The sequence below is a fragment of the Chrysemys picta genome, chromosome 7 (genome assembly GCF_011386835.1).
Source record: "Chrysemys picta bellii isolate R12L10 chromosome 7, ASM1138683v2, whole genome shotgun sequence".
Classification (NCBI taxonomy): Eukaryota; Metazoa; Chordata; order Testudines; family Emydidae; genus Chrysemys; species Chrysemys picta.
Window position 1 is genome coordinate 32,854,408 of NC_088797.1, and position 26,419 is coordinate 32,880,826.

Here is a 26,419-nt window from a genome sequence, read left to right on the forward strand (position 1 = left end):
GGAGGCTAGCTGGGCACCCTGGGGGGACATTTAACCTAATGTCCCCCTGGACATCCCACTGCAGGCTCCCCTCTGGCTCAGGAGCAAGCGAGTCCCCTACAAGGAGCTTGTTGCCACCTTGAGTCACAGGTTGCCGACCCAGCCGGCCCCTCCTTGTGAGCAATGAGCCTTTGGGTGACACTGTTACCCCCCCCCCACACACACACACACACAAACCAATAACCCAGCGGAGGGTTGATGATGGACAGCGAGTGGCTGGCTTCGGGGCGCTCTGTGGGCACCATGCCAGCCCCGTGCCATAGGGCAAGCCGGAACGCTGGGATGCAAGGGGGATGGGGGGGGGGGGGACGCTAGGTGAGGGACACGCCTACTTAGCTCCCATTGGCCAGGCTCTACGGAGACGTCATTGCACGGGCTTGGGGAGCGATGCGGGCGGACAGAGATAGGCTGGGAACAAAAGCGCTCGGGGAGCAGCAGCCGGGCCAGACTCCGGGGCAGCGGGTACAGCTCCTCCCGCCCCAGGATCCGACAGACTGAGACCCCCCCGCCCCTCTGGGGACCACGGAGGTAAGGAAGCAACCTCTGGGTGCGGACAGGGGCGGGAATGGGGGGAGTGGGGCTCGCGGGGGGCTGGAGGGGGGATGCCCGGGCGGGAATGGGGGGAGCGGGGCTGGAGGGGGGATGCCCGGGCGGGTTGGCGGGAGCGAGGCTCGCAGAAAGTGAAGGGGATGCGCAGGCTAGGTTGGGGGGAGCGAATCTGGCGGGGGGTGTTCTGGTTGGGGTGCGAGGATCGGGGCTGACGGGGGCTGGAGGGGGGATGCTCCAGCGGGGAGCAGGGCTCTCGGGGGACTGGAGGGGGATGCCCAGGTTAGGTTGGCGGGAGCGAATCTGGCGAGGTGTGTGTTCTGGACTGGCTGGGGTGAGAGGATCGGGGCTGGAGGGGGGATGCCCGGGCGGTGATGGGGCTGGAGGGGGGATGCCCGGGCGGTGATGGGGCTGGAGGGGGGGATGCCCGGGCAGGGATGGGGGAGCGGGGCTGAAGGGGGATGCCCAGTCCGGAATGGGGGGAGCGGGGCTGGAGGGGAGCTGCCCTGGCGGGTTGGTGGGAGCGGGGCTCGCAGGAGGTGGAGGGGGATGCCCAGGCTAGGTTGGGGGGAGCTGGTCTGGCGGGGTGTGTGTGCTCCGGCTGAGGTGAGAGGATCGGGGCTGGAGGGGGGATGCTCAGGCGGGGATGGGGGAACGCGGCTGGAGGGGGGATGCTCGGGTGGGGGTGGAAGAGCGGTGCCGGGGTTGCCCCGGCTGGGATGAGAGGATCGGGGTTGGCGGCGGGGGCGCCCGGGCTGAGATGGGGGCGGGGTTTGCAGGGGATGCTCCTAAGGCATGGCCCCGCCCCTCCTCCCCCCGCTGGTGGGGCTGGCGCTGGGTGCCAGGGGACGTGGTGGTTGCCCATGCGAACCTACGTGCATTCCTGCACACAAGCCCCGGGCTTGTGCTGTTGCAACGCCTGGGCTGGGCTGGACTAGTGGGAGTGAGCGGGCTTGTTGGCTGCAGCACTGGGAAGGGCGGGGGGGGGACGACGCTGTGATGCACAGATCCCCAGCAGTGGGGTCTGAGGGAGGCGGGAAAGACAGAGGGGAAGGAATCCGAACCAATAGCTCTGGGATCCAGCCCAGTGCCCAAATTCTGTGCTGCATCCAAATTAAGCTAGTTCCCTGGGACTAAACTGCCAGACTAAACTGCCCTGACCCCTATGTCCATAGCCTGGTAAGTCTCCTAACCCCATGGCTAGGGAGTGAGGGGCAGCAGCAGTGACCTCTGATTGCTGGCTAGGAGGGTGTCAGTTTTAGCTTATTGTAAACTGCAAGGGAAATAAGCGATAACATATATTTATGACATTGGGATGCAGGGCCTTTCCTTGCAGGAGGCACCAGCAGATCCAGCCCCTGACTGGGCCTTTGCCCTCTAAGCTGGTGGTTCTCAACCTTTTTTCACTTGAGGACCCCTAACAAATTTCAAATGGAGGTGCGGACCCCTTTGGAAATCTTAGTTCACGGATCCCTGGGGACCACAGCTTGAAAACCACTGATCTAGGCCACCCGTTCAAATGCCCAGACTAATTAGACCAGCAATCAACAAATATCTCATAACAGCAAGATCTCAACCCTGTAACTAGCCTCACAAAGATGTTTATTTGTGGTAGCCCCTAGGAGCCCCAGTCATGGACCAGAGCCCCACTGTAAGAACATAAGAGCTGCTATACTAGGTGAGACCATGCTCCATCTTCTCAGTATCCTGTCTCCAGCAGTGGCCCATACCAGAGCTTCAGGGGTTGGGGTGTACAGAACAGGCCAATTATAGTGTGATTCACCCCTGTCTTCCACTCCAGGCTTCTGTTAGTCAGAGGTTTAGGGTCTCCCTGAGCATGGGTTTACATCTCTCACCATCTTGGTTAATCATTGGCTGACCATGAATGTAGCCAGTTCTTTTTTGAACCCCATTATACTTTTGGTCATCACAACATACCATGGCAATGAGTTTCCACAGGTTAGTTGTGTGTTGTCTGAAAAAGTACTTCCTCTTGCTTGCATTAAACTTGCTGCCTATTAATTTAATTGGGTGACCCCTGTTTTTTTTGTATTGTGTGAAAGGGTCAATAACACTTCGCTAGTCACTTTTTCCACACCATTCATTATTTTATAGACCTTAGTCATCTCTTTTCTAAGCTGAACAGCCCTAATCTTTTTAATCTCTCCTGGCATGAAGCTGCTCCGTACCCTTGATCATCTTTGTTGCCTTCTCTGAACCTTTTCCAGTTCCACAGTATCCTTTCTGAGATGGGGCAACCAGAACCGGACAGGGTATTCAAGGTGCGGGTGCACCATAGAATGGCATTATCATATTTTCTTTCTTATTTCCTAATAGTTCCTAGTATACTGTTAGTCTTTTTGACTGCTGCTGCACATTGAGCAGAAGTTTTCAGACGACTATCCACGGTGGCTCCAAGATCTCTTTCTTGGGTGGTAAGCTAGGGAAGCTTTCTTGTGCTAGACACTGTAGAAACAAAAAGATGTCCCTGCCCCAAAGAGCTTCCAATCTAGCCGTGGAGCCCCAGTGCTGGAGTATTAAAGGCTTCTGGGATGGGGTGAGGTGGGAAATAGACTGTATGAACCTCCTCCCCACCCCAATTTCCCTTGATAACCTCAAAAATTGTTTAAATGGAAAGAATTTTACAAATCAAATTTACATGGAGCTCTGTGTGTTTTCCCTAGATTGATAGATTTTAAGGCCAGGTGGCACCTTTCCTTCCTCTTAGCGCAGACGCTGAAAATCTATCTGTCAGTTTCCACTTCTGATTATGGAGTCAGTTTCTAGTCCATTTCTCCCTCGGGGTCTCATGTCCCAGCTCAGTGCTGCAATGTTTGATTACAAATACCTCAAGGCCGGGAACAGATTTTGCTTTGCTTTGGTTTGAAATAAAAATGATCCCCACTGGAATTTTAAAAATTCCCAACCCCTTTCAGTTAGTCTCAGGTTTTGTGTAGAGCCAAATTTGACTTTACAGCAAATGCTATAAAATCAGAATGGACAAAATCCTAAACTGTTTTGTATAGTATTGTTGTGCACCATTAAACACATGCCATGTTCCATCCCAGAGGTGGCTGCATTTCAGCACTGGGTGGGGGATCCCTGTATAAATAGCTGACGCGATCCCAGCCCACAGATGGCTGCGTCTGAGCAATGGGCGAGAGATCCCTGTTTAAATAGCCCCTGTGCCCCACCCCAGAGGTGGCCGCATTTCAGTGCCAAGTGAGCAATCCCTGTGCAACATCGCGGTTAATAATACCTAGCTCTTATATAGCACTTTTCATCTTTAGTTCTCAAAGCACTTTACAAAGGAGGTCAGTATCATTAGTTGTATTTTGAAGATGGGGAAACTGAGGTACAGGGAGGTAAATGACTTGCCCAAAGTTACCCAGCATGCCAGTGACTGAGCTGAGAATAGATGAACTCAAGAGTCCTGGCTCCCAGCCACCCCTTCTCTATCTATTAGACCCCACACCATTCCCAGAGCTAGGAATAGAACACAGGAGTCCTGACTTCTAGTCCCCCCTTGCTCTGATCAGTAGTTACCTGCCTCCTGCCTATATGCCCTGGAGAAAAATTCAATAGCAAGCTTGTGTGACTTCTCCAAAACTGGATGTGGGGGCGGTGGGGAATGGAACCCCGGATGCCCTGTACTTTGCTTCTGGGTTGTATTCCTGACTCCGGACTCCTGGCTTCATCCATTGCCTGTTCCTCCTCTCTGCTCCATGCCTTGTGCTCTGTGGGTGTCCCCGAGCTGAGGGAACAAATGAGTGGAGGGTCACAGGGTGAGACAGGGTGTGCATGTGCATCTCAAATTCCCTGGCCCCCAGCACGTTTCAAACGTGCTCCTGCTTGATGGGACTGGATGACTCAGAGGAGCAGCACCGCCTTTTTCCTGACCACAGCTGCGTCTTCCAATGCCGAGGAAAGGTGCTGACTTAGCAGCCTCTGGGGACATGCTCTGTCTGGGGGTGCTCTGAGTCGGGGGGCTGCAGCAGAGAGAGCCGCCCCTCCCCACAAAGCCACCATGCTACCTGTAGCAATGGATCTCTGGTGTAACCCCTCTGGTGGTAGAAGGGAACTCGATCTCTGGCCTGTTAGTCCTTAGCCTCTGTTGAAGAGAAATGGTGAGGCCATGGGAGACTGGGAACCAGGACTCCTGGGTTCTACTCCTGGCTCTAGAAAAAAGATAGTGGTTAGAGCAAGGGGGACTGAGAGGCAGAACTTCTGGGTTCCACTCCCATTCTCTGAAAGGGGAGTGGGGACTAGTGGTTAGAGCTGGGAGTTAGGCTCCTGGATTCTGTTGCAAACTCTGGGAGGGAAATGGGGTCTAGTGGTTAAAACACAGGGAAACTGGGAGTCAGGACTCCTGGGTTTTTATGTGAGAGAGGGGCTAGTGGATTAGAGTAAGGGGAGCTGGAAGCCAGGAGTCTTGGGTTCTGGCCCTGGAAGGGGGTGTTGTTTAGTGGTTAGAACAGGGGGGAGGGCCTGGGAGTAGGTCTCCTGGTTCTCTCCTCAGCTATGAGAGGAGAGGGGTCTCCTGTGATCAGAGCTGGGTGTCAGGATTCCTGAGTTCTGGCCCTGGCTCTGGGACGGCAGCGTGAATGCTTCATATGGAGGGGTTGGTCAACTAGGGGAGTCAGCGGGCTAAGGGTTAACATGGCTTGCTTCCAGGGCAGTGGCCAGCCAGCCAGGGGCACCCAGATGGGCTAGGCCTCTTTGCTGGGGTACACTGGCCGCCCTACACGTAGCCTTATGCTAATGGATTAGCAGTGTCTGTAGCCTGGGGCGCAATGGCTAAGAGCGGCTGGCAGCTGTCCATGCTGCCTCCTCTGCAGGTCCCCAGGGGATTAGCAGCAGGGTTAACCCCAGAGCTGTCTGTGGGAGGAGGGCTGTAGGGCAGGGTGGAGTGGGGTGGGGTATCTGGAGGCAGGATGCCAGCCTCACTGTCCAGCCTTTTAAGCGCTACACAAGATCAGTTGGTGAGGGGCCTCTCCTGCACCCCTGCTACTTCAGAGGGGCTGTAGTGATTAGAGTGGGGGAGCTGGGATTCAGGACTCCTGGGTTCAATGCCCAGTTCTGGGCAGGGAGTGGGAGTCAGGACTCCTTGATTCTTTTGGTGGCTCTGAGGCAAAGTGTATTAGGCTGGTGACCCAGTGAAGATTTGTAAATAATCCTGGATAATTTAATATTAGATTTTGTAATATTTATTAACAGAACCCCGGAATCCTGATGCCCAGCGCCCCTGCTATAACCACTAGCCCACCCTGCCTGTACACTCTGGGACCACCCCAGGTCGTTCCTTCACATGCTGGGTGTCTGTGTTCCATTGGTGGGTTCAGGACATGTCCCCGGCCAGGGCTGTGTGTGTCTCTGTGCTGCAAGCTCCCTGCCCTGAGCTCTTAGTGGTTCCCTCTCTGCAGAGCCCTCCATGGCTGAGATCATGATGAAGAAGGGGCTCCCCCTGGCTGGCCGGACCCTGGGGGAGTTCCCAATATCCCCTCTTCGCTTTGTGTCAGCATCTGGGGGACGCCAGAGGAAACTGGACCGCTTCAGGAGAGGAGACAAGGTACAAATGGGTCTGGCCAGAAGATTAGAATCATAGCAATGTAGGGCCGGAAGGAGTCTTGAGGGGTCATTAAGTCCAGCCCCCTGCGCTGAGGCAGGGCCAAGTAAACCCAGAGCATCCCTGACAGGTGTTTGTCCAACCTATTCTTAAAACCCTCCCATGACTGGGATTCCACAGCCTCCCCTGGCAGCCTGTTCCAGAGCTTAACTACCCTTAGAAAGTTTTTCTTAATATCTAAACTAAATCTCCCTTGCTGCAGATTAAGCCCATTCAGGGCCGGCTCTGGCTTTTTGGCAGCCCCAAGCAAAAAAAAAAAACAAACAAAAAATGGGGCGGCCAGAACAGCAAAGCAAAAAAAAAAACAAAAAAACACCAGTGATCTGTGCGCCGGAGCACGGGTGCAGGGGGACCGGCTAGTGTGGGGGGGAAGGGAGCGGGCGGGAGAGAGAGAGAAGGGGGGCGGCCAGGGCTACAGCAGGGCGCTGCCACGCGACCCGTCCCGCCGCGCCGCGTGCCGCCTGCCGGGAGGGCTCCGCTCCGGTCGGCGGGGAGGGAAGGACGAGGACTGCCCTGCCTGGCTTGCTGCAGGGCGCTCCCGTCCTCCACGCCGCCGCCCCCTACAGGGCGGCCGGAGCGGAAACAAAAAAAAGAAAAAAAAAACGGCCTGGCTGCCCTAGGATTGGGCGGAATGCCGCCTCGTTCAATCCGCCCCAAGCACCCGCTTGCTCAGCTGGTGCCTGGAGCCGGCCCTGAGCCCATTACTTCGTGTCCTGTCTCCAGTGGACACAGAGAACAATTGATCCCCGTACTCTTTATAACAGCCCTTTACATATTTGAAGTCTGTTATCATGTCCGATTCTCTGACGGGAGTGTGTGTATTGGGAATGGGATACGGGGCCTTTCCCCTCTAGGGGATGCCAGCTCCAATCTGGTCCCAGGATGGGAGGACTGGATGACCCAAGGGGGCTAGGAATGGTGCCTGGGGCCTTTCCTCTCTAGGGGACACTGTTGCTGATCTGGCTATAGGGTGGGAGGGCAGGCTGGCTTGTGGGGGGAGGAGACTGGGACAAGGGGTACCAGACAGTATCCCAGCCCCCACCCATAAAGGGGTGATGTTTCTCCCCTTTCCCAGACTTGCAGCTCTGACTGGACCATTACGCCTGGGGTTATCCCAAAATCCTTTGCCAGTCCCAGACCTGCTCGCCCAGGGTGCTGGTCTTCTGTGCTGGGGCAAGGGGCTGGCTCTCTGCTCTGGACACCACAGCTGGACCATGTCCTGTCTCTCTTCCTGGTCCGCTCCATGGGCCCCTGGCGTTTGTACCATCAGAACTCTCCTGCAGTGGGCAGGCTGACAGCTGAAGACGTGCAAAAGGCCAGAGACACCAAGGTGCCACCCATCCGGCCCTACAGACATATGGTAAGGGGGTGGGTCTAGTGGTTAGGGCAGGGGTCTGGGAATCAGGGTACCTGGGCTCTATTCTCAATTCAGGGAGGGGAGGAATGTAGTGGTTAGAGCAGGGAGTCAGGACTCCTGGGTTCTATCCTCAGCTATGGGACAAATTTTAAATTAATGGAGATATCCCATCTCCTAGAACTGTAAGGGACCTTGAAAGGTCATCGAGTCCAGCCCCCTGCCTTCACTAGCAGGACCAAGTACTGGTTTTGCCCCAGATCCCCAAGTGGCCCCCTCAAGGATTGAACTCACAACCCTGGGTTTAGCAGGCCAATGCTCAAACCATTGAGCTATCCCTCCCCCAAGAGTGGGGTCTAGTGAGTTAGAGCAAGGGGGCTGGGAGACAGGACTCCTGGGTTTTATTTCTGTCTGAGACCAGGCAGTGGGTAGGAGTACACAGGGCTTTCTGCTCCCATGCTGCCATGGGGGGAGACAGGCGCTGTCTGGGAGAGTCACCTCTGCTCTGTTTTGCAGCTCAGTGACAAATCTTGTGAGCGGAAGGTCCCTGCAACTCGGCTCGGCAGGCTGGCCAACTTTGGGGGTAAGAAGCATTCAGCACATGCCCTGATAAAGGAAAATCTTCCCTGCACAAGGGCCCCAGCTGACCCAGGGGACGGGACATGGGGCATTTCTCCTCTAGGGGGTCCCAGCTTCAATCTTCATTGTCAGAGGGGCCCAGCGTTGAACAGGTCATGGAGGCTGAGTTGGCGGGGGATGGGTCCCTGTGGGGTCAGGAGAGGCAGCTCAGCACGGGGTGCTGTGTTGTGTATAGCACGAGCCCTGCTGCACCCGGTCTGGACAGACACACACAGAGGCTGGCAAGCTAGTCTCCAGGGGAACAGGAGACAGTAGATCAGGAAGGAAAGTGTTCCCAGGGGCCGTGTCAGCAGCTCCATGGGGTTTAAGGGGTGACTTGTTGGATGCTTTGTGGGGCGGGTGGCTCTGGAGGTCAGTGTGCGGGTGGCTTGGTACTCCCCTCCCCCAGTGGAGCAGTGAAGTAGGGCTGGTTGGCCTGGTGTGTTATTCCTCCACTCTGTCCCCTAGGCTTAGCCGTGAGTGTCGGGATCGGGGTCCTGGTGGAAGCTGCCAAGAAATCCTTCCGGGCAGAAACAGTTGTGAAAGGTGAGTGAAGGACACTGGTGGCAGCCCACTCACACACTTGGACAGGCACAATCAGAATCTCCCTTGCACGCTCAGACACACTGGTGGTCGGGTATGGACACAATCAGAATCCTTCTCACACATTCAGATATGGTCCTGGTCAAGTACAGAGATAACTGAAATCCCTCTCGCACACTCAGACACTCCTGTGGTCAGGTACAGACACAATTGGAACCCCCCTTGCACGCTCATTCACATGTACACATGTGGACACACATGTGCTCTTGTGAATACACCTGGGGCCCTTTTACACTAACAGTAGCAGTGTTGGAAGCTGCTTTGGGGGGAGGGGCTCAATGCACAAGTAATCACGCTTGGGCACCTGCATACGTAGAATCTCACACTCCCTGGCTCACATGCACGCTCAATGTCTTGCACTATTGGACACCCATCTCCATGGTGCACTGAGGCTGCCTGGAGACCCCTGCCCTGTGTGTGCGCAATGGGAGTGGGGCACATCTTTCCTGTGACCTCATTGTCTCCTGTGTGGATTGGGGGAGAACAGCAGGTCACAACCCAAGGGCTTGAACCCGTGGCGTGGGCTGGAGGGCAGGGCGCCAGCTGGGCCAAATGGCTGGTGTGATTCTAGCGCCAGAGGGAGCAGGGGATTTGGATGTGGCCACCAGGCAGGGCTGGGCCCCTTGCCAGCAGGATTTTTCCAGTGATGTGGGGGGCAGGGGCAGTACTAGTGCTGGCTGGTTGGAAAGTATTCATTGCAGGGGGGGAGGGTGAACAAATCGTTTTGTTTGGGCTTCAGAGCCTCTGGGAACGATTTGTCACTGGAAATGGAAGGACGTGTTAGATCAAAAAGTCGCTTCAAGTTGCAAAATTGCAACATTTTGTTTCAGCGCTGGCCCAGCCGGCCCCTGTGATTTCTCCTGAATTGTGCTGAAGGTTTGAAAAATGTCTTTAAACGAAAAAAGTGGCAAATCCACAGGCCTTTGGGAGAGGTTTGGGGGTCATGGAATTGCCGTTTGTCAGTGAAGTAACAGGTGGGGTGAAAAGGGTCACCCAGTGAACAACATCCCTCCCTCCCCCCCGGAAGGGGGTACTTGGCTGCCAGATCTGTGATGCTGTGGTTGACAGGCAGGGATCCATGCTGTTGGTGGGGGTCTCCCCAGAGGTTATGGGGGGTTAGCTCTGACCTGACCACTCCTTTGCTCTCCCCCAACCCCCAGGTGAGCCGTCACCCTCGAGCTCAGGTGCCCTCCTGTCTGAAGCCAATGCAGAGCGGATCGTCAGGACCCTGTGCAAGGTGCGGGGTGCGGCCCTGAAACTCGGCCAGATGCTGAGCATCCAAGGTGAGGAGGTGGGAGGATTGGGAGGGGGGCAGCCAACACCCCCAAATCCAGGGCAGGATCATTCCCTACAGCCTATTTGCCAGGGCTCCCTAGCACTGAACTCCACTGCGTCCCCCAAGTGTGGGGCTTGCTGCAGGGACAGTTCCCCAGCCAGACCCCCCTTCGCTCTGCCCAGTGTCACCCCACTGCTCCTTCCCTGCAGCCTGGTGTCATGAGGAGTGGCATCCCCAATGTCACATCCCCCCCAGCGCAGCCTCTGATGCTCCCCCCTGCTTTGTACCCCCCAGATGACGCTCTTATTAACCCTGCGCTCCAGAAGATCTTTGAGAGGGTCAGGCACAGCGCCGACTTCATGCCCACTAAGCAAATGATGGTGAGTGGGGTGTGGGAGGGGACAGACTCGGAAGGTGGGAGGACTGGGGGGGGGGCCCATGGGAAGGTGGGGGGGCAAACCTGAGATGTGCGGGGGCAAGAGGTGGGGGTGGTTGGCACTGACCCTGCTATTCTCCCTTCTCCATGCAGGGGGTGCTGCACAGCGAACTGGGCCCAGACTGGCGCAGGCGGCTGGCCTGGTTCGAGGAGCGCCCCTTCGCTGCTGCTTCCATTGGGCAGGTGCATCTGGCACAGCTGCTGGATGGGCGCAATGTGGCCATGAAAATCCAGGTATCAGCAGGGCTCAGGCGAGCCCAGATCCCCCTGCAGGCAGCCCGAACTCCCAGCAAGCAGAGCAGCGGCCATGTGGAGGCTGGTCTTCCTGGGTCGCTGGTGGCAGCCATGTTAGAGGCTGCTTCCCCTGGAGCACTGGGCAAAGGTGGCCATGTTGGAGGCCAGTTCCCCTGGTGCACTGGTGGCCATGTTGGAAGCTGGTTTCCCGGGGCACTGGGTGGCAGTGATTTCACCCCATCCAATTGGCCGCCATGTCCCAGTCTGGCCCTCTGTGGCTGATGCCTGTTTGCCCAAGGGGCTGATGGGAAAGGTCTTGGCTTTGGACTGAAGGAGCTTCCCTCACCCACCTGCCAGTGGCTACATTTAACTTCCCACTCTGGCTCCTTTGAGGACCTCGATACCCCCATGTGCCTCCTTTGGTTCATGACATCTGTGCCATGGGCAGGCCCTGTGGCCCCTGGGTCTGACTCCGTTTCCCTTTCCCCCAGTACCCAGGCATTGCCCAGAGCATCAACAGTGATGTCCGGAACCTCATCTCCCTACTGAGTCTGAGCAACGCGCTGCCTGAAGGTACCAGGTCCCAAGCCCAAGGGCCCACATTCCCCCCTGGGTGCTACCACGCCTTGCCCCCTCCTGGTCCCAAGAGAGCCCAAGCCCTCCTAAGCCTTCCCCCAAGAGTTGGGACCCTGGTGTCCTGGCCAAATCCCAACTCTTCTAATGACATTCTGCGAGCGTGGTGTGTGTGGGGACGGGGCTGGGAGCCAGGACTCCTGGGTTTCAAGCTTGACCATATGTGGCTTTGGGCAAGTCCCCTCCCCTCTGGGAGCCTCAGTTTCCCTGTCTCTGGAATGGGGATAGTGACAGAGGGTGTGACTCACTCTGGGCTCCTACGTGCTGGGCTGAGCTGAGTGCTGGCACTGATGTTCCTTCCTTGCTCGCTTCCCCGCAGGGCTTTTCCCTGAACATGCCATCGAGGTAATGAGCCGTGAGCTGGCCTTGGAGTGCGACTACAAGCGGGAGGCTGCCTGTGCCACGAGATTTCAGTAAGTGCCCATGTCAGTGTCACATCCACACTGGCCCAGTCGCCCAGGAGATGGTACAGTCAGCCATTCTGGCACACTTGCCTGGGGGCTGGTGTTGTCAGCCACACTGGCACAATCACCTGGAAGAGTGGTACAGTTGGCCACTCCGGCACAGTTGCCCGGGAGATGGTACACACTGGCCCAACCGCCTGGTAAAGGGATGGTACAGGCAGCCGCTCTGGCACAGTCACCATGGAGATGGTACAGGCGACCACCCAGGCACAGTCCCCCAGTGTGTGTGTGTGTGTGTTGGGGGGGTTAGGCTGGTACAGAGCCCACACTGACAAAGCCTCTCCTGTTACGTTGCCCCCACAGGCAGCTGTTGCAGGGTGACCCGGTGTTCTATGTGCCGTCGGTGATCAGTGAGCTGAGCACCCAGCGGGTACTGACCACGGAGTTGGTGCCCGGCTTCCCCCTCGACCAGGCCCAGGGGCTGGACCAGGAGACACGCAACATGGTGAGGGGGGGGAAAGACACTTGCATGCACACAGGATCCCACGTGCTGGGACACACTCCTAGTCTCTCTCTCACCCCCTCTTGGGATCTCCCTCTTGGATGCCCTCTGCTCACGCCTGCCTCAGGATCCTGCACCCGCAGACCCCGTTCCATGCCTGACCCTTTTCACCTTAACTCTGGGACGTGGAGCCAGTGCTGCTGCTATCGGAGGGGGGCAGTTCCCAGCCTGATCCTAGCGAGGGAGGGGGCCTGTCATGGGGAGGGGGAGAGCAGGGCTGGGGGCCATTGTGTTCAGTGCTGGGCTCTCTCTCGTCCCCACAGATCTGCTCCAGTATCCTGGATCTGTGCGTGCGGGAGCTCTTCCACTTCCGCTACATGCAGACCGACCCCAACTGGTCCAACTTCTTCTATGATCCACACAGCGGCAAGGTACGGACACCTCCCGTTGCCCTCCATATCAGAGCCAGCCAGCAGCGAGCCCTTTCCCTGAAGGGGGAGACCCTCTACAGTCCCCCCATGTCAGAGCCAGCCAGCCACGACCCACTTCTCTGAATGGGGAAACCCCTACAGCCCCCCCATGTCAGAACCAGCCAGCCATGACCCCCCCTATTTGGAGTTTTTTTTAAAGGGGCTCCTATTACTCCCCCACCCCCGTCACAATTTTTCACACTTGCTGTCTGGTCACCCTACCCTTCCCTGAATGGGGGAGCCCCCTACTGCCCCCTGTGTTGCTGCAGTCCTCTTCCCAGCATAGAAAGAGACCCACCACCCCACACATCTGCCCCCTCCCCACTGCGCCTCTGTCTTTCCATGTCACAGTCTGCCAGCCATGCCCCCTCCCAATATGGGGGGATTCTCCCCTGCATCCTGTCTCCCTTCTACAAGCAGTGATCTACTACCCCCACCCCACATGTCCCCACACTATGCCCCTGCCCCCCATGCCACAGCCTGCCAACTGTGCCTGAATGGGCTGAGGCCCACCCTGCATGGCTGAGACCCCCACTCCCTCCCTCCCATCAGCTCCCCCTCCCCCAGCTGCACTCCTCACTATGAACCCCTCAACCATGTCCTACCACCCCGCCACGTGCCTAGCCCATGTACCCCATTCCAATCATGTGGGAGATATGGTCTGGATGCTCAGTGCCAACCTGCCCCACAAATGTAACACGTCCAACGGTACTGTCCCTAGGGCACAGCTTGGGGGCCTCCCCCTGACCACGGGCAGCTGCACTCCCCTCCCCCAGTAGTGTCACTCAGTTTGGGTCCAGGCAGCCCAACTCCTCCCCCGGCCAGCACTTAACAGTGTGATTTTTGGGGGAGGGTGGGCTGATCCCTCCCCAGCCCCCACAGCCCATCCCAGACCAGGGTTTCTCAGCTGATTCTGACCCACTCTTCCCTGTGTTGGACATCAGGTGGCGCTGCTGGATTTCGGAGCCACCCGCAGCTTTGACAAGGCCTTTACGGATCAGTACATTGAGGTGAGACTACTGCTGTCCAGCAGGGGGTGCTGCAGGGAGGAAGGCAGGAGCTCTGGCTGTTGGGGGGAGCCCCTGGCTACTCCAGCCCTGGCCTCTCCCAGCAGAAGGTACTATAGGGAGTGGGGCAGGAGTGTTTTGAGCCCTGTGCCCATCTCACAAGGCCTCTGGGCTGCTCTGCTAATGGTTCCAGATCATTAAGGCTGCGGCTGAGGGCGACCGGGCTGGGGTGCTGCAGGGATCCATTGCGCTTCGGTTCCTCACGGGCTATGAGACTCAGGTGAGACCCTTGGGCCCCTCCCTGGCCACAGCATGGGGATTGGGGGGACCAGTGCCCAGATGATGGGGGGCAGAACCCTGCTCCCCCCAGCCATCTCCATGCCTCCAACCTCTGCCCAACTTCGCTGGCTCTCCTAGCCAGTTCCCTGCACCTACTCCTGTCTGCCTGTGTGCTCCCCTCGGTAACCTCTGTGCTCCCGGGTCCTGCCCACCTCCCCATACCTCTGCACCCTCAGCTCCCTCTGTCTCCCCTGCTACCTGACCCCACCCTATGTCTCCCAGGCCCTGCTCACTGCCTCAGTCCCCTCTATGCCCCCCACCCTGTACTCTAACCCCCTCCATGCCCGCTTCGGTCCCGTCCACCATGTTTCCCTCCAATCCCTGCCCACCCACTCAGCCCTCTCTGTGCCCCTCAGGTGCTCTCACACCACCCTGACCCCTCATGTCCCCCAAGCTCCCAGCCTACCCCCCCATGCCCCACCTGCCCCCAGGCGTCCTGCCCTGGGCCTATCCTATGCTCCTCTCCCCCAGGCAATGAAGGATGCCCACGTAGACGCTGTGATGATTCTGGGTGAGGCCTTTGCTGCCGACAGCCCCTTTGACTTTGGGGCCCAGAACACGACGCACCGCATCCACACCCTCCTGCCCATCATGCTGCAACACCGCCTGACACCGCCCCCTGAGGAGACCTACTCCCTCCACCGCAAGATGGCCGGCTCCTTCCTCATCTGTGCCCGGCTTGGTGCCCGCATCCCCTGCCGGCCCATCTTCCGCCAGGCCTATGCCCGCTACTGGGGCCGGGAGGGCTGAGATTGCAGAATGTGGGTGGTGTCCTGGTAGGGTGGGGGGCCCAGCAGACATTTCGGGGTGTGGCACCCACAGGGGGATCCTGGGGGCTTACGGATGCCATCATGGAGAGTACATTGGGAGCCCCGCACCTTTGAATGATTGGAGTTTCAAGGAACCTTTCTGGGCTGGACTAAAGGGATTTTTTACGGAGACTTCATGGAATGATAGGAATTTCAACGGAGCCCTCAGGTTCGTGACAGTTTCAAGGGGGCTCTGAGAGACTGGAGAATTTCAAAGGGGCCCTCATAGAAGGGTGGGACTGGGAGTTTCAAGGGACCCTTATAGGTAGGTTTCAGGTGAGTTTTGAGGGAGCCCTCATAGAATGAGAGGCGTTTTGAAGGAGCCCTCATAAAATGAGAGGAGTTTCAAGGGAGCCCTCAGGGATGTGGGAGTTTCAAGGGACCCTTATTAGGAAGTCTTATGTGAGTTTCGAGGGAGCTCTTACAGGATGATAAGATTTTTGAGGAAACCATTAAGAAAGTGAACACCAAGCAGAGGGAGCCGGGGAGGGGGTGATTGGGTAATTGTCATGGACTTGAGGAAAGCTGGGGGGCTTCCCCTTTCCCACCCTGGTCATGCTGGTGAATTTTACACAGGGGAGCCCAAGGCCTGTCGCCAACTGTAACCCCTCCCGCCGCCATGAGCTTGCCCTCCATCCATCTCTGCACCCAACTGGGATCCCCCACCCAGAAACAGGCCCTGCGGCTCCATGGGGAACCCTCCACTTCAAGCTGGCATCAGAGGCAGAGCAAAGGAGTTGATGTCATGACCCTCCCACAGCAGGGGAGCGACCCCATCTGTCTCCCAGTCTGCACGTATCTCCCTAGCCAATGTAGTCCATGTGCATTGTGGTGTATGCCTGTCTTCCCCTAGGGGCAGCACCAGGCATTACAGCCCATGAACACTACAGGGTGTGCGCGCGTGTCCTCACCCAGAACCTGAGCCAGGCATTACAGTCCATGCACTTTACTGTATGGATATCTTCCTCTGTCTAGGGACAGCACCAGGCTGGGTGTTTGTGCATGTGTGTGTAACCCCTTTAGGGTTTGGAGAGCATGGCCCCTTTAAATCTTTTTCCTGGGGGGAGGGGAAGAGTAAGAAAAAAAGGAGGGAACCTCCGGGGGCTGGAGCTCCAAGGAGAGGTGGAGGCAGCCTGCAGGCCCTGGAAAAGTGAAGCAGCAGAGAACCTTCCCGAGGCCTGAGACGGACAGGGTGGATCGGGGACAGCCCAGGACAGGAGCCAGGAGGAGCACTGTGCCAGGGAAGAATTGCCCGAGAAGGACAGGCCGGACCCAGTATCACATTCACTGCTGCCTAGAGCTGCATGGGGCTGTGAGTACTGGGGCTTGTGACTCTGCATTGGGAACAAGGAGGGAGGTTGCTAGCTAGTTAAGTGGGGAGGTGGTCACTCTGTGTGGCTTTGCAGAGAGCAGCAGAAGAGGGCACTGGAGGGGTTTGTTGGGGAAAGTTCACTGGCGCCGAAGACGACCAGGAGCACCCAAGACTCACCATTGGACTGGAACTTTGCTCAGGACTCCTGAACTCTGTGTGCAGACACATTGGTCAGTGTCTGTCCTTCCAGACTGTGCTACCACTGGGCCTGTGGGGCCTTGGTTTGGATGCAATCCTGTTTTACTCTCCCTTATATTTCCCCTTGTTGTTTTTCTCCTCTCATCCCTCTGTAAATAAATATTTCCCTTGTTGTATCCACTGTACTTTTCCTGTGGGTGTGTGTGTTCACTCTGCGGGGTTTGGAACAGGTTCCCTGGGGTGGAAGGGATTTCTCCTGCTGCATTCCTGCGCGCGCCTTCTCTTGGCCAGAGCTGCCTGCAGAGCAGACTCCATCTTGGCCATGAGGGCGCTAAAGTTACACTTGGTGGCCCGTATGGGGACTTTGCAGTACACACACACACACACACACACACCTACGTTTTGCACCCTGGGCTCTTCTTCACAGAGCAAAGAAACTCCTGAGTGACTTTCATCTCAGTTTAAAAAAAAAAAAATGGAGAGAGGATTACTAGAAGACCTGTGCCGAGGGGTACGAATCCCAGTAACCAAAGCTGTGCTGGTGGCGGGATTCCCAGAAGAGATGGAACCAAATGAAATTGAGGAGAGCCTAGATGCAGCTGAAATATTGGGGAGGGTAAAGGTCCACACCCATATTTACAACCGCAAAGTGAAGAGCATGGTAGCACTATGTACTCACTCCAAGGAAGCAGATCTTGATAAAGTGCCCAAAGAGATGCAAGTAGAAGGTATTCCCTGGACAATTCTGGGGGCAGAGCAGTCCCCTCCTAGTGTGCCTGTGTCACTTGAGGTGGATTCTTTAGCGCAGAAATTGCAAGCTCTGATGGTGGGTGAGAAGCGGACAAGAGAATAATTAATTTTGGCATTAGGAGGGGCTCCAACACCTGCAGCACCCAGCCTGGTGGGATGGGCCAAAGAGCTGGGAAACGCTCTCAAAAATGCATTGAAGCCGGTATATGAAAGTGCTCCATACGAGCGGTTACGTTCATTCTCGGGGGTGTCACCTGTACCCCCAGGAGAGGAGGATTACGAGATCTGGAGGGATTTTACAGTGCCACTTGTCCAAGAGTGGGAATGCTCTGATGCTGAGAAGCGGAAACGTGTGCTTGAGAGTCTGAGGGGACCTGCCATGTGAATTATCTGAGCCCTGAAAGACTCACAACCAGCTGCCACAGTGCAAGACTATTTAACCGCTCTTGAGAATGTCTACAGTACTACTGATAGCAGTGAAGACCTGTATTATCGTTTCTGCCATACCTATCAGGAGCCCCACGAACGATTGTTGGATTTCATCAGGAGACTAGAGGATTTGCTACAGCAGGTAGTGCGGAAGGAGGGCATCCCCACCAAGCGCATTGATTCTGCTAGGTTGGACCAAATCCTTTGGGGCACCCGACAAGATAGGTTGATGTGGCGCCTGCAGCTGAGGGAGCGGGCCCAAAACCCACTCCCATTCCACAAGCTCATTCGAGAGATACGTGAAGAGGAGGAGCGATTGTTGCAAGTGGATGCAATGGTGCAGCCGAAGATGGCAGGGAGTCGCACCACCACAGTGCTTGGAGAGATGGAAGATGCCCCGTCAGTGGCAGCAGCACTGAGAGATTTGACCCGAGAAGTGGTCATGATGAAGGCTCAGGGACATACTGTGCCATCCTCAAGAGGGGAGAGTAGCAGGAAGGGTGATAGCCAGCAAGAAGGTTTCTGTTATAACTGTGGAAGAGATGGTCACTGTGCCTTGGACTGCCAAAACAAGACAGATCATGCAAGGGTATCTCAGAGATTGCAGCAGACCATTAGGAAGCTTCAGGGAAACACCAACAGGGCTTGGGGAAGGAGCAACGCAAGACCCTGAAATTCCAAGGCTCCCCAGAAAAAAACACAAACAGGGGTTACATGTGCATTTCCAAGTAAGGGCTGAGACAGACGTTGCAGCCCATGTACATTGCTGTACAGCTATCTCCCCCTAGTGGGAGAGCCAGGCACTGCAGCCCATATACATTGCACTGTGTGTATGTCTCCCCCTCGGGGCAGAGCCAGGCATTGTAGTCCAGGCACATTGCAGTGTGTGTCTCCCCCTAGGTGTAACTCTAGGTAATGCAGCACTGTGCATTGCAGTCTTGGCGTCTTCCCAAAGAGGCAACTCTGAGGATTGTAATCCAAATGCAGCAACCAACGTATCCCCAATAAAAAGAATGAAATGCTGAACTGGTGTGTGTGTGTGTGGCAAAGCCTTTGGTGGGGTGGGGCAATGAATGGGACTTTACAGTGGTGTCAAGAAAAGCTCCTGCCCATCAGCCCAGTGTGAGTGGCTCCCTGAACTGGTTAAAGGCATGTCTCCCCCTGCGAAATGGGGAGGGGAAATTAGACCTGTGGATTCAAGGATGCGCTTTGGCTATTACAGGGCCTTTTCTGATAGCCAAGTCTGGGAGATGCAGGTCGGTCAGGCTTTTCTACTCTGCTACCAATTGCTGCATGGGCTGAGCTATAGATGGAGTGACCCCTGCTGGCCAAAGATGAATAGCAGAAGGGAGTAAATTCCAAGCATAGGGGAGAGGAATCAGACTTGTGCCCCAAAGGTGGGCAGTGGATCTATCCTGAGGGCAAGATGGGTTAGGCCTCAGCAGTTGTCAAACTGTGGGTTGGGACCCCAAAGAGGGTTGCAATCCCATTTTAATAGGGTCACCAGGGCCTGGCCAGCATTAGACTTGCTGGGGACATGGAGCTGAAGCCTGAGCTCTACCCGCACCCAGAGTTGTGGGGCTCTGTCTCCGCCCCCTCCCCCAGGGTCATGTAGTAATTTTGTTGCCAGAACCGCTGGGCTAGGGTATGGAGCTGAGGGGCTATGTCTGTATGTTGCGCTACTTGCAGTTAGCCTGTGGGGGGAGAGTGTCTCAGCCCCTTCCATTCATGCACCTTTGTTCCGGGTGGCAGGAGAAGGGGATGGAGCACTGGGGTACAAGGAATAAACTCCCAATCCCTCCCCTCAGCCACATGGGGAAGATCAAGGACAGGGCTCCAAGGGGGAGAAGGTTAAGAAGCTGCACTTCTGCCAACTGACCACTAAGTGGCGCCCTCATCCCTCGGGCTGATTCGCCCAGTGCTGAGATGCCACCGCCTTTGGGATGGAGTACAGGGGCTGTTTATACCAGGACCTCTCCCTGGCCCTGGGGCTGAGATGCGGCCACCTCTGGGATGGGGTGGGGAATTGTTTAACAATGCTGCCCAATAGCTTAGTGCAGAAGAATCCTGTATCTCACTGAAATGGCAGGGGGCATTTAGGGAGGGAGCATGGAGTGTCCCTGAATTAGCATTTGCTTTGGACACATGACATACAAGATCATTGATGATAAGAGGTGGCCAGGAGCTGAATTTCACTTTGAGGCAGGGCCCTGGAGGGTTAAAGGACTGTATAGCTCCCACTACAGCCAAGGGCTCTGATCCCCAGGGCTCTGGCTGTGAGGGTCTCCTCTTTCTAGGGAGGCATTGGGAAGAAACCCTTTGTCTAGCAGAGATACCCCTCTCTTAGGCCAAGCTGCGCCCACTCCAGCGACCTGCATTTAAGAGCAAAGTGCTGAGCGACGAATGTGACTGACCATTTGGAAAGGAGGACACATGGAAAGCCAGCGCATCTATACATCCATACATCCATTGCTGTCCACTTCCCTCTCCACCCATCCCCCCACTCATCTACCTATCGGTCTGTATCCACACCAGCTGGCCAGACACATACCCTACAGCCAGCCATTTCCGCCCTCCCCTCTCTCTCTCTCTGACTGGGACAAGGTTCTTTCCAACATGCCCTGACTCTCAGTGCAGGGCTGAGGTTTGTGGCATAGGCCGGGATTCCTGGAAACTGATTCCCTTTGGGATGGGCTCATCACGCACTTCCCCCGCCCTGCCCCATTGTATCTCCAGGAAGTGGGGAGCTCACATGCACACACACACGCACACACCCTCCACGCTGCCCTTGGCCCTGACACGCCACCCAAACCGAAAGTTCTCTCCCCAGCGCCCCTGGGACCCGCCCTGCAGGCCAGGGAACTGCCTGGCTGCTTTCTGGAGATAAGGTGGGGGAAGGATTCACAGCCTGGGCCTCCCCACTATCTGGGGCACATTCCAGAGACATGGGGTGGGGGACCCAACCTCCCCTGCGTAGGGTCAGAGCTGCAGGTGCCAGGGCAGGGGAGCCAAAAGTCAGTATCTGTGTAGTGCCCACTGCAGGCTGGTGTACAGCAGGGGTGTGTGAGCCCTTCTAGGGGGAGTAGGTTTGCACGCAGCCTGGGCTTGGGGAGGGGCTTTTCAATCATGATTCTGGGTGGTGGGATTTGGGTCCAGATGTTATTCTCAGAATGACTCCCAGCTCCCACCCACCTGTCCAAATCACTAGACCCCACTCCCTTCCCAGAGCTGGGGATAAAACCCAGGAGTCCTAGTTCCTTCTGGGGTGTGTCCCTTCCCCCCTCACCACTCCCGGCACAGGAGTGTTTATCTTTAACCTTTGCCAAGCACTATCTCCGAGCTTAATTGCCCCTCTAAGCATGGGTGGGGGAGGGAGCAGAGCTTGCTTCCTTTGCCCGGGTCTCTGACCCACCCCCCAGATAAGAGGGTTGATGGGAATGGGGATATAACGAGTAATCCTGGAGTTTTACAGGGGTCAAAGCCAATGCAGGAGTGGGGCTGGGTGGGTTAGAGCTGGGGGCGCTGGGAGCCAGGACTCCTGGGCTCTATCCTGGTGGTTCTCAAACTTTTGTCCTGGTGACCACTTTCACACAGCAAGTCTCTGAGTGCGACCCCCCCCCCCTTATAAATTAAAACCACTTTTTTTATATATTTAACACCATTATAAATGCTGGCGGCAAAGTGGGGTTTGGGATGGAGGCTGACAGCTCGTGACCCCCCCATGTAATAACCTCGTGACCCCCTGAGGGGTCCTGACCCCCAGTTTGAGAACCCCTGCTCTATCCCCAGCTCTGGGAGGGAAGGGGGGATCTAGTAGGTGAAAGTGAGGGGGGCTGGCAGTCAGGTCACCTGGGTTCTCACCCCAGCTCTGAGAGGGGAGTGGGAACTGGAGGGGGATTGGCTGGGAGTCAGGTCACCTGGGTTCTCGCACCAGCTCTGAGAGGGGAGTGGGGCCTGGGGTTAGAACCAAGAGGTCACGGACTGAGCTAATCTATTGACATTTAGCCCCCAGACGGGGTCCTTCCAGGGCAGGCCAAATTTGGCCTTTGACTCCTCCAGGGGGGGCTGTTGGGGCAGCCCCTCCTTGCTGTGTGGGAGGAGGGCTGGGTTGTGGCTGGCTGTACTTTGAATCCCGAGGTGCTTATCAAATATTTACAGCCAGACTAATCATTAACCTACTGGTGCTTTATGGGCCTGGCCTCTTGGTGAAAAGATAGCCCAGCCCCGCCTGGCCCATCAGTCCCTCCAGCCCTGGCATGGTACGGGCTGGCGGGAGCACAGCGAAGGGGAGACAGACAGACAGACTGACCCTAGGGAAATGCCGAGGTAAGACCCTTTCCCAGGTTTTTTTTTTTTCAATCCACCTGGTACCCTCCTCCATTTCTCTGAACCCAGCATTGATCTTTTAACCCCTTTGTCTCCAGACAGGCTGATGTGCCTGCAGGGCAGGAGTCTCACCTGCCATGTCTTTTCCCCAACCCCCTTGGAGGGACTCAGGGGCCATCTCCGTGGCACCCTGGAAGGTGTCCCTGAATGCTTTACCTGGCAGGGAGATGCAGGCACCTATGGGCTGGGGCGCAAGGTCTGTTTACTACAGGGGGCCCCTTACTCAGCAGTGAGATGCACCTGCCTCTGCGGAGTGTGCGGGGGCTGCTCATACAAGGATCCCTTGCCTGGCGCTGAGATGCAGCCACCTCTAGGGTGGCGTACAGCTGCTGTTTAACAGCACACAGCAACACACAACAGTTTGGGACGGGCAGCGAAGGGGAATCTGGTCTCTCATTGACATGGCATAGGGGATAGAGGAAGGCCGGATGGAATCAGCCCAGCTGGGATGTGTCCATCACGAAGTCCTAGTGCAAAGTAGCTTGGGATCTCAACAAGCTGCACAGGCTTCGGACCGCTTGGCCTTGTGATGTCATTGCAACCCCCCAGTGGCACAGCAATAGGGAGGGACAGAGCCCCAAGCTGGAGTCAGGACTCTCCTAGGTGTCTGAACAGGAAGTAGATATGGCTTTTCAGTCTGCCATTCTGGGAGTCAGGACTCCTGGGTTCTGTCCCTGAATTTGAGAGAAGAGGGGTCAAGGGGCTGTTGGGCATCAAGACTCCTTGGTTCTAGCCCTAGCTCTGGGAGGGGAGTGGGGTCTTGTGGTCAGAGCAGGCAGGCTGGGAGTCAGGACTCCTGGGCTCTATCCCAGCCCTGGGAGGGGAATCTGAGGGGAACGGCAGGGGGGGGCTGTTGAATGTCAGGAATCCTGAGATTTGCTGCCCCCTCTCTGCTGCCCCCATGTGAATTAATTTGTCTTATCAGAATCTCTGTGTTTCTTCCTCTATTTCCCTACCCAGCCTGGCCCATGTTCCTGTGTGCCCCTGTGTCCCCTCCCTGGCGCTGGGTCCTGTCCCGACCATCGCCCAAGGGTGTGGGATCCAGGCACAGTTTATGAAGGAGAAAGGTCTGGTTTATTTCTTTGCTCCTTTCCACACTTCTGGCCCGGGAGTTATTGGTTCATGGGGAACAAGGCTAAACCACCCACCCACTGGGAACTCCTCCCTAGAGATTAACTGGGTATGGAAGCCCCCCACACCACTCCCTACAGCACAGCGCCCCCTAGTGCCGCACTGGGGCACTGGCTGTGTGGGAAAGTGCCCCCACCCTGCTCCCTGCAGCACCAGGAACTTTTTCTATCTTGCTCCCTGCTGAGATCCAGTTAGGTCATTTGGGGTCTGGTGCAATTAATAAAATCCTTAAATCTTTTTCAGAGTCCCTCCCCCCCTGTACATTTCCTTGAAACCCTGGACCTTTAGGCATCCAGCCCACAATCTGTCAGAGATCTTGGGTCCCACTGGATCAGAGTCCTTTTATTATGGCTCCTTATCAAGGAGTTGCCTTTAACAGCACTTGGCACCCCAGATGCCAAGGGGCGAAGTTCAGCTCCCGGCCTGGGTGCTGCAGGCAGTGCAGATCATAAAGCAAGCAGGCTTCATTGCTTTATTGCCCCACATGCCTTATCGCCCCAGCTTCCTTATTGCCGGGGAGCTGGGCTAACGATCCCATGGATGGTGAACTTGTGACTCTGTGCCAGTTTCCGGGTGGCTCAGTGGGGAGATCTCTCCTCTCCCTGCCAATGCCCCAGTGCAGCACTAGGGGGCTCTTTGCGGCAGTGAACAGGGTGGGGGGCTCAGAGGGAGCGCTCTCCCCTTGCAGCCAGTGCTGCCCTCAATGTCCCAATGCCATACTAGGGGTGGCTGTGCTGCAGTGAATGGGTTGGAGGGCCATTAGGGGGCACTCTCCCCTCACAGTCAGTGCTGATTTAACACAGTCTGGGCACATTGTAATTTGGGTAACTCCATTCTGCATCCTTTATTCATTTTTCAGCAAATCTACTTCTCTTCCTGTCCTAAATGTTTGTGCAGCTGCATCTCAGCGCCGGGTGAGGGATCCCAGTGTAATCAGCCTTTGCATCCCACTGCAGACAGCTACATCTCAGCACCGTACAAGGGCTCCCTGAATAAACAATTTCCATTTAGCTGGTGTTACAACTTCCAGATTTCTGACCAGAAGTTTGAAACCACCAAAGAAAAGACTGTCCTACTGTGAACCAGTCCCTGGGTTTGTATTGAGTCCAGTGCTTGCTGGGACAGGATTCTGGAGTACTGTGTAGGTACATATGTAGTGCAGACATGATCAAGGCTTGTGGCTGTGTATCTCACTAGCAAGTCACAATGTCTTGATTTAATTTACTCCTAGTAATTTAGCCCAGAGATGGCTGCATCTCAGTGCTGAGGAGCACGCTCTGGTATGCTTTGGGATGCCCTAGAAATATTAGTATGATTTATTATTAGGCTAATATCAGAAGGAGGGAGAAACAACTCAGGAAAGGAGAAAAGACAAAGCCGTATCTGCTCCTGTGTTTGTATGGCACCTCGCATGTCAGGGGCAATTCCTGGCTGGTCCCAAAGCACTTCCATGATAAACATGAAGATAAATCAATAAATAATGCTCATAATTGGTACTGGTTTCCTTATTCCTTCAGGTGCCCAATTCAGGATCCCCTGTCCCTGGCAGGTGACTATCTCCATCCCCACCTGAGTCTGGCACACAGCTATCACCTCCTGCCAGCGATGGACTTGTCAAGCATCACCTGGAGAAATGCTTCCCCTCGAACTCGGATCCCGGAGTGCAGGAAGCCCCCATTGCACATGATCCCCTGGGGCTGGAAGTGACAGACCCTGCAACACACACCGCCTAGTGGGAGACTGCCCCCTGCTGGAAGGTGATGCCTATTGGATGTAACAGCAACTCCATGTGGAAGGTTTCATCCCTTTTCCAGTGGGGCTGCTGTTATTTTTGATAGGCTGTCAGGAGCGTCGCATGGAGCAGGGGGCAGGAGGGGGGAACTTCAGCTAGAGAGTGCTTGTGGGGGGGGTAGGAGATGCTGGGTCAAGCCCCACCCCCACCCCCAGAGGATGTATACCAGCTAGAGCCTCTAGGTATTACTGTAATACTCAGAATAATGCACACACCATAATGGGGATCCTGAGCTCAGTTGGGGCCTCTGGGTGCTACCATAATACTATTAATAATGCACACATAATAGAGCCCCAATCTCAATCAGGGCCTCTAGATGCTACCATTCTACCACTAATAATGTACACTCCAGAAGAACCCTGATGTGGGTTAGGACCTCCTGCTGTTACCGTAATACTGCTAATAATGTGCACCTCACAATGGCATTGGGCCCTCTAGATACAACTTTTATACTACTACTAATGTGCACCCCCTAATGGGGCCCCGATCGCAGTTGGGGCCTCTAGGAGCTACCATAATATTACTAATAGTGGGCATGACATAATTTTGTTCCCCCTCCAAATGGTACTGTAATACTGCTAATAATGCACAAGCTTTAATGAGGCCCAATCTCAGTTATACACTTAACACCGGCTGACAACAGCCAGTCCCATGCTGGGAGTCAAGTTGGAGATTCAGAGGGCTCTGGCCAGCTCTCCTTTGTGTGTTGTTCTAGCCAGTGGGGCGGTGGGTGAGCAAAGACAGGAGGGGGGCTAGGGAGCGGGTTTCCCACCTGCAGCAGGGCTGGAAGGCGGCTCTGGGACACAGTGGCTTTAAGACCGGATGGGGGAAGGGCAGATAGGGAGCAGCCCCCCAAGACCCAGTGCACAGGACTATGACCTATGAATTGACAGCCAGTCCTTCTGCCGCGCCCTGGCTGTCAGTTCTGTAGGGCACAGGTATGTTCACCTCCATGACCTCGGCATGGCGACGGGCGGGTGTGCCAGGATGCGAGGGGTTACGTGAGGCTGGGGTGGGAAGGATGGGGGATGATGGGGTGGACGGAGAAGACCTGAGGAGGGGAAATAAACTGGATTCCCAGCAAAGACGTGTGAGGCTCCTTATTGGCTCTACAATCGGTTGCGGAGGCTGGCAGGAGCTTTTCACCAGCATCTTCCGGGCACCACAAGGTTAATGGTATAGCAGGAGTCCCTGATACCAGACCCCTACCTCATTAGCTGCACACTCTGGGGGATGGGGAGCGGGCGCCAAGCTCTGAGCCCCTGGGGGAGCTCATATTGGAACATAAGCATCAACACCCATCCCAGGACCACAGCTACCTGCCCCAGCCTGGAACCCCTCCATCCTGAGGGCTGGTGCCAGGCTGAGGGGTGTGCCAGGAGCTATGGGTCAGGCCAGGCTTGGTGGGAGTGTGTGCTAGGAAGTACAGGCGAAGCCAAGCCTGGGAGGGGTGTGTGCCAGGAGGTCTGGGTCAGGCCAGGCCTGGGGTGGGGGGTGTGCCAGGGGTTTTGAGACAGGCCAGGCT

At 56.1% G+C, this 26,419-nt stretch overlaps 1 protein-coding gene and 1 long non-coding RNA gene across 4 annotated transcripts; both read left to right on the top strand.

Moving 5' to 3' along the window:
- Positions 1 to 405: 405 nt before the first annotated feature.
- On the top strand, positions 406 to 16,591 carry LOC101942784 (atypical kinase COQ8A, mitochondrial-like). Of its 3 annotated transcripts, XM_065551135.1 has the most exons (16): positions 438 to 567; positions 2,201 to 2,263; positions 6,009 to 6,154; positions 7,287 to 7,571; positions 8,082 to 8,148; positions 8,652 to 8,729; positions 9,947 to 10,069; positions 10,357 to 10,442; positions 10,592 to 10,732; positions 11,224 to 11,305; positions 11,685 to 11,778; positions 12,133 to 12,274; positions 12,595 to 12,702; positions 13,686 to 13,751; positions 13,942 to 14,028; positions 14,559 to 16,591. In XM_065551135.1, the coding sequence occupies exons 3-16, from the start codon at positions 6,017 to 6,019 to the stop codon at positions 14,835 to 14,837; spliced, it is 1,776 nt and encodes a 591-aa protein (XP_065407207.1). In that variant the 5' UTR covers positions 438 to 567; positions 2,201 to 2,263; positions 6,009 to 6,016; the 3' UTR covers positions 14,838 to 16,591. The 3 variants fall into 3 exon arrangements, with proteins under 3 accessions (XP_065407206.1, XP_065407209.1, XP_065407207.1); XM_065551134.1 differs by lacking the exon at positions 2,201 to 2,263 and having other exon boundaries at positions 406 to 567; XM_065551137.1 differs by lacking the exons at positions 2,201 to 2,263; positions 13,942 to 14,028 and having other exon boundaries at positions 427 to 567.
- A 3,261-nt stretch (positions 16,592 to 19,852) lies between these two features.
- On the top strand, positions 19,853 to 25,979 carry LOC135972592 (uncharacterized). Its single transcript, XR_010589083.1, has 2 exons — positions 19,853 to 24,195; positions 24,620 to 25,979. It is a non-coding gene; the product is annotated as an uncharacterized LOC135972592 (long non-coding RNA).
- Positions 25,980 to 26,419: the final 440 nt, after the last annotated feature.

Coding starts and splice junctions, on each gene's coding strand:
- LOC101942784 (XM_065551134.1), top strand. CDS start 6,017: ATGGCTGAGATCATGATGAAGAAGGGGCTCCCCCTGGCTGGCCGGACC. Junction 11,779..12,132: donor GCCTGTGCCACGAGATTTCA/GTAAGTGCCCAT, acceptor TTGCCCCCACAG/GCAGCTGTTGCAGGGTGACC. Junction 14,029..14,558: donor TCACGGGCTATGAGACTCAG/GTGAGACCCTTG, acceptor CCTCTCCCCCAG/GCAATGAAGGATGCCCACGT.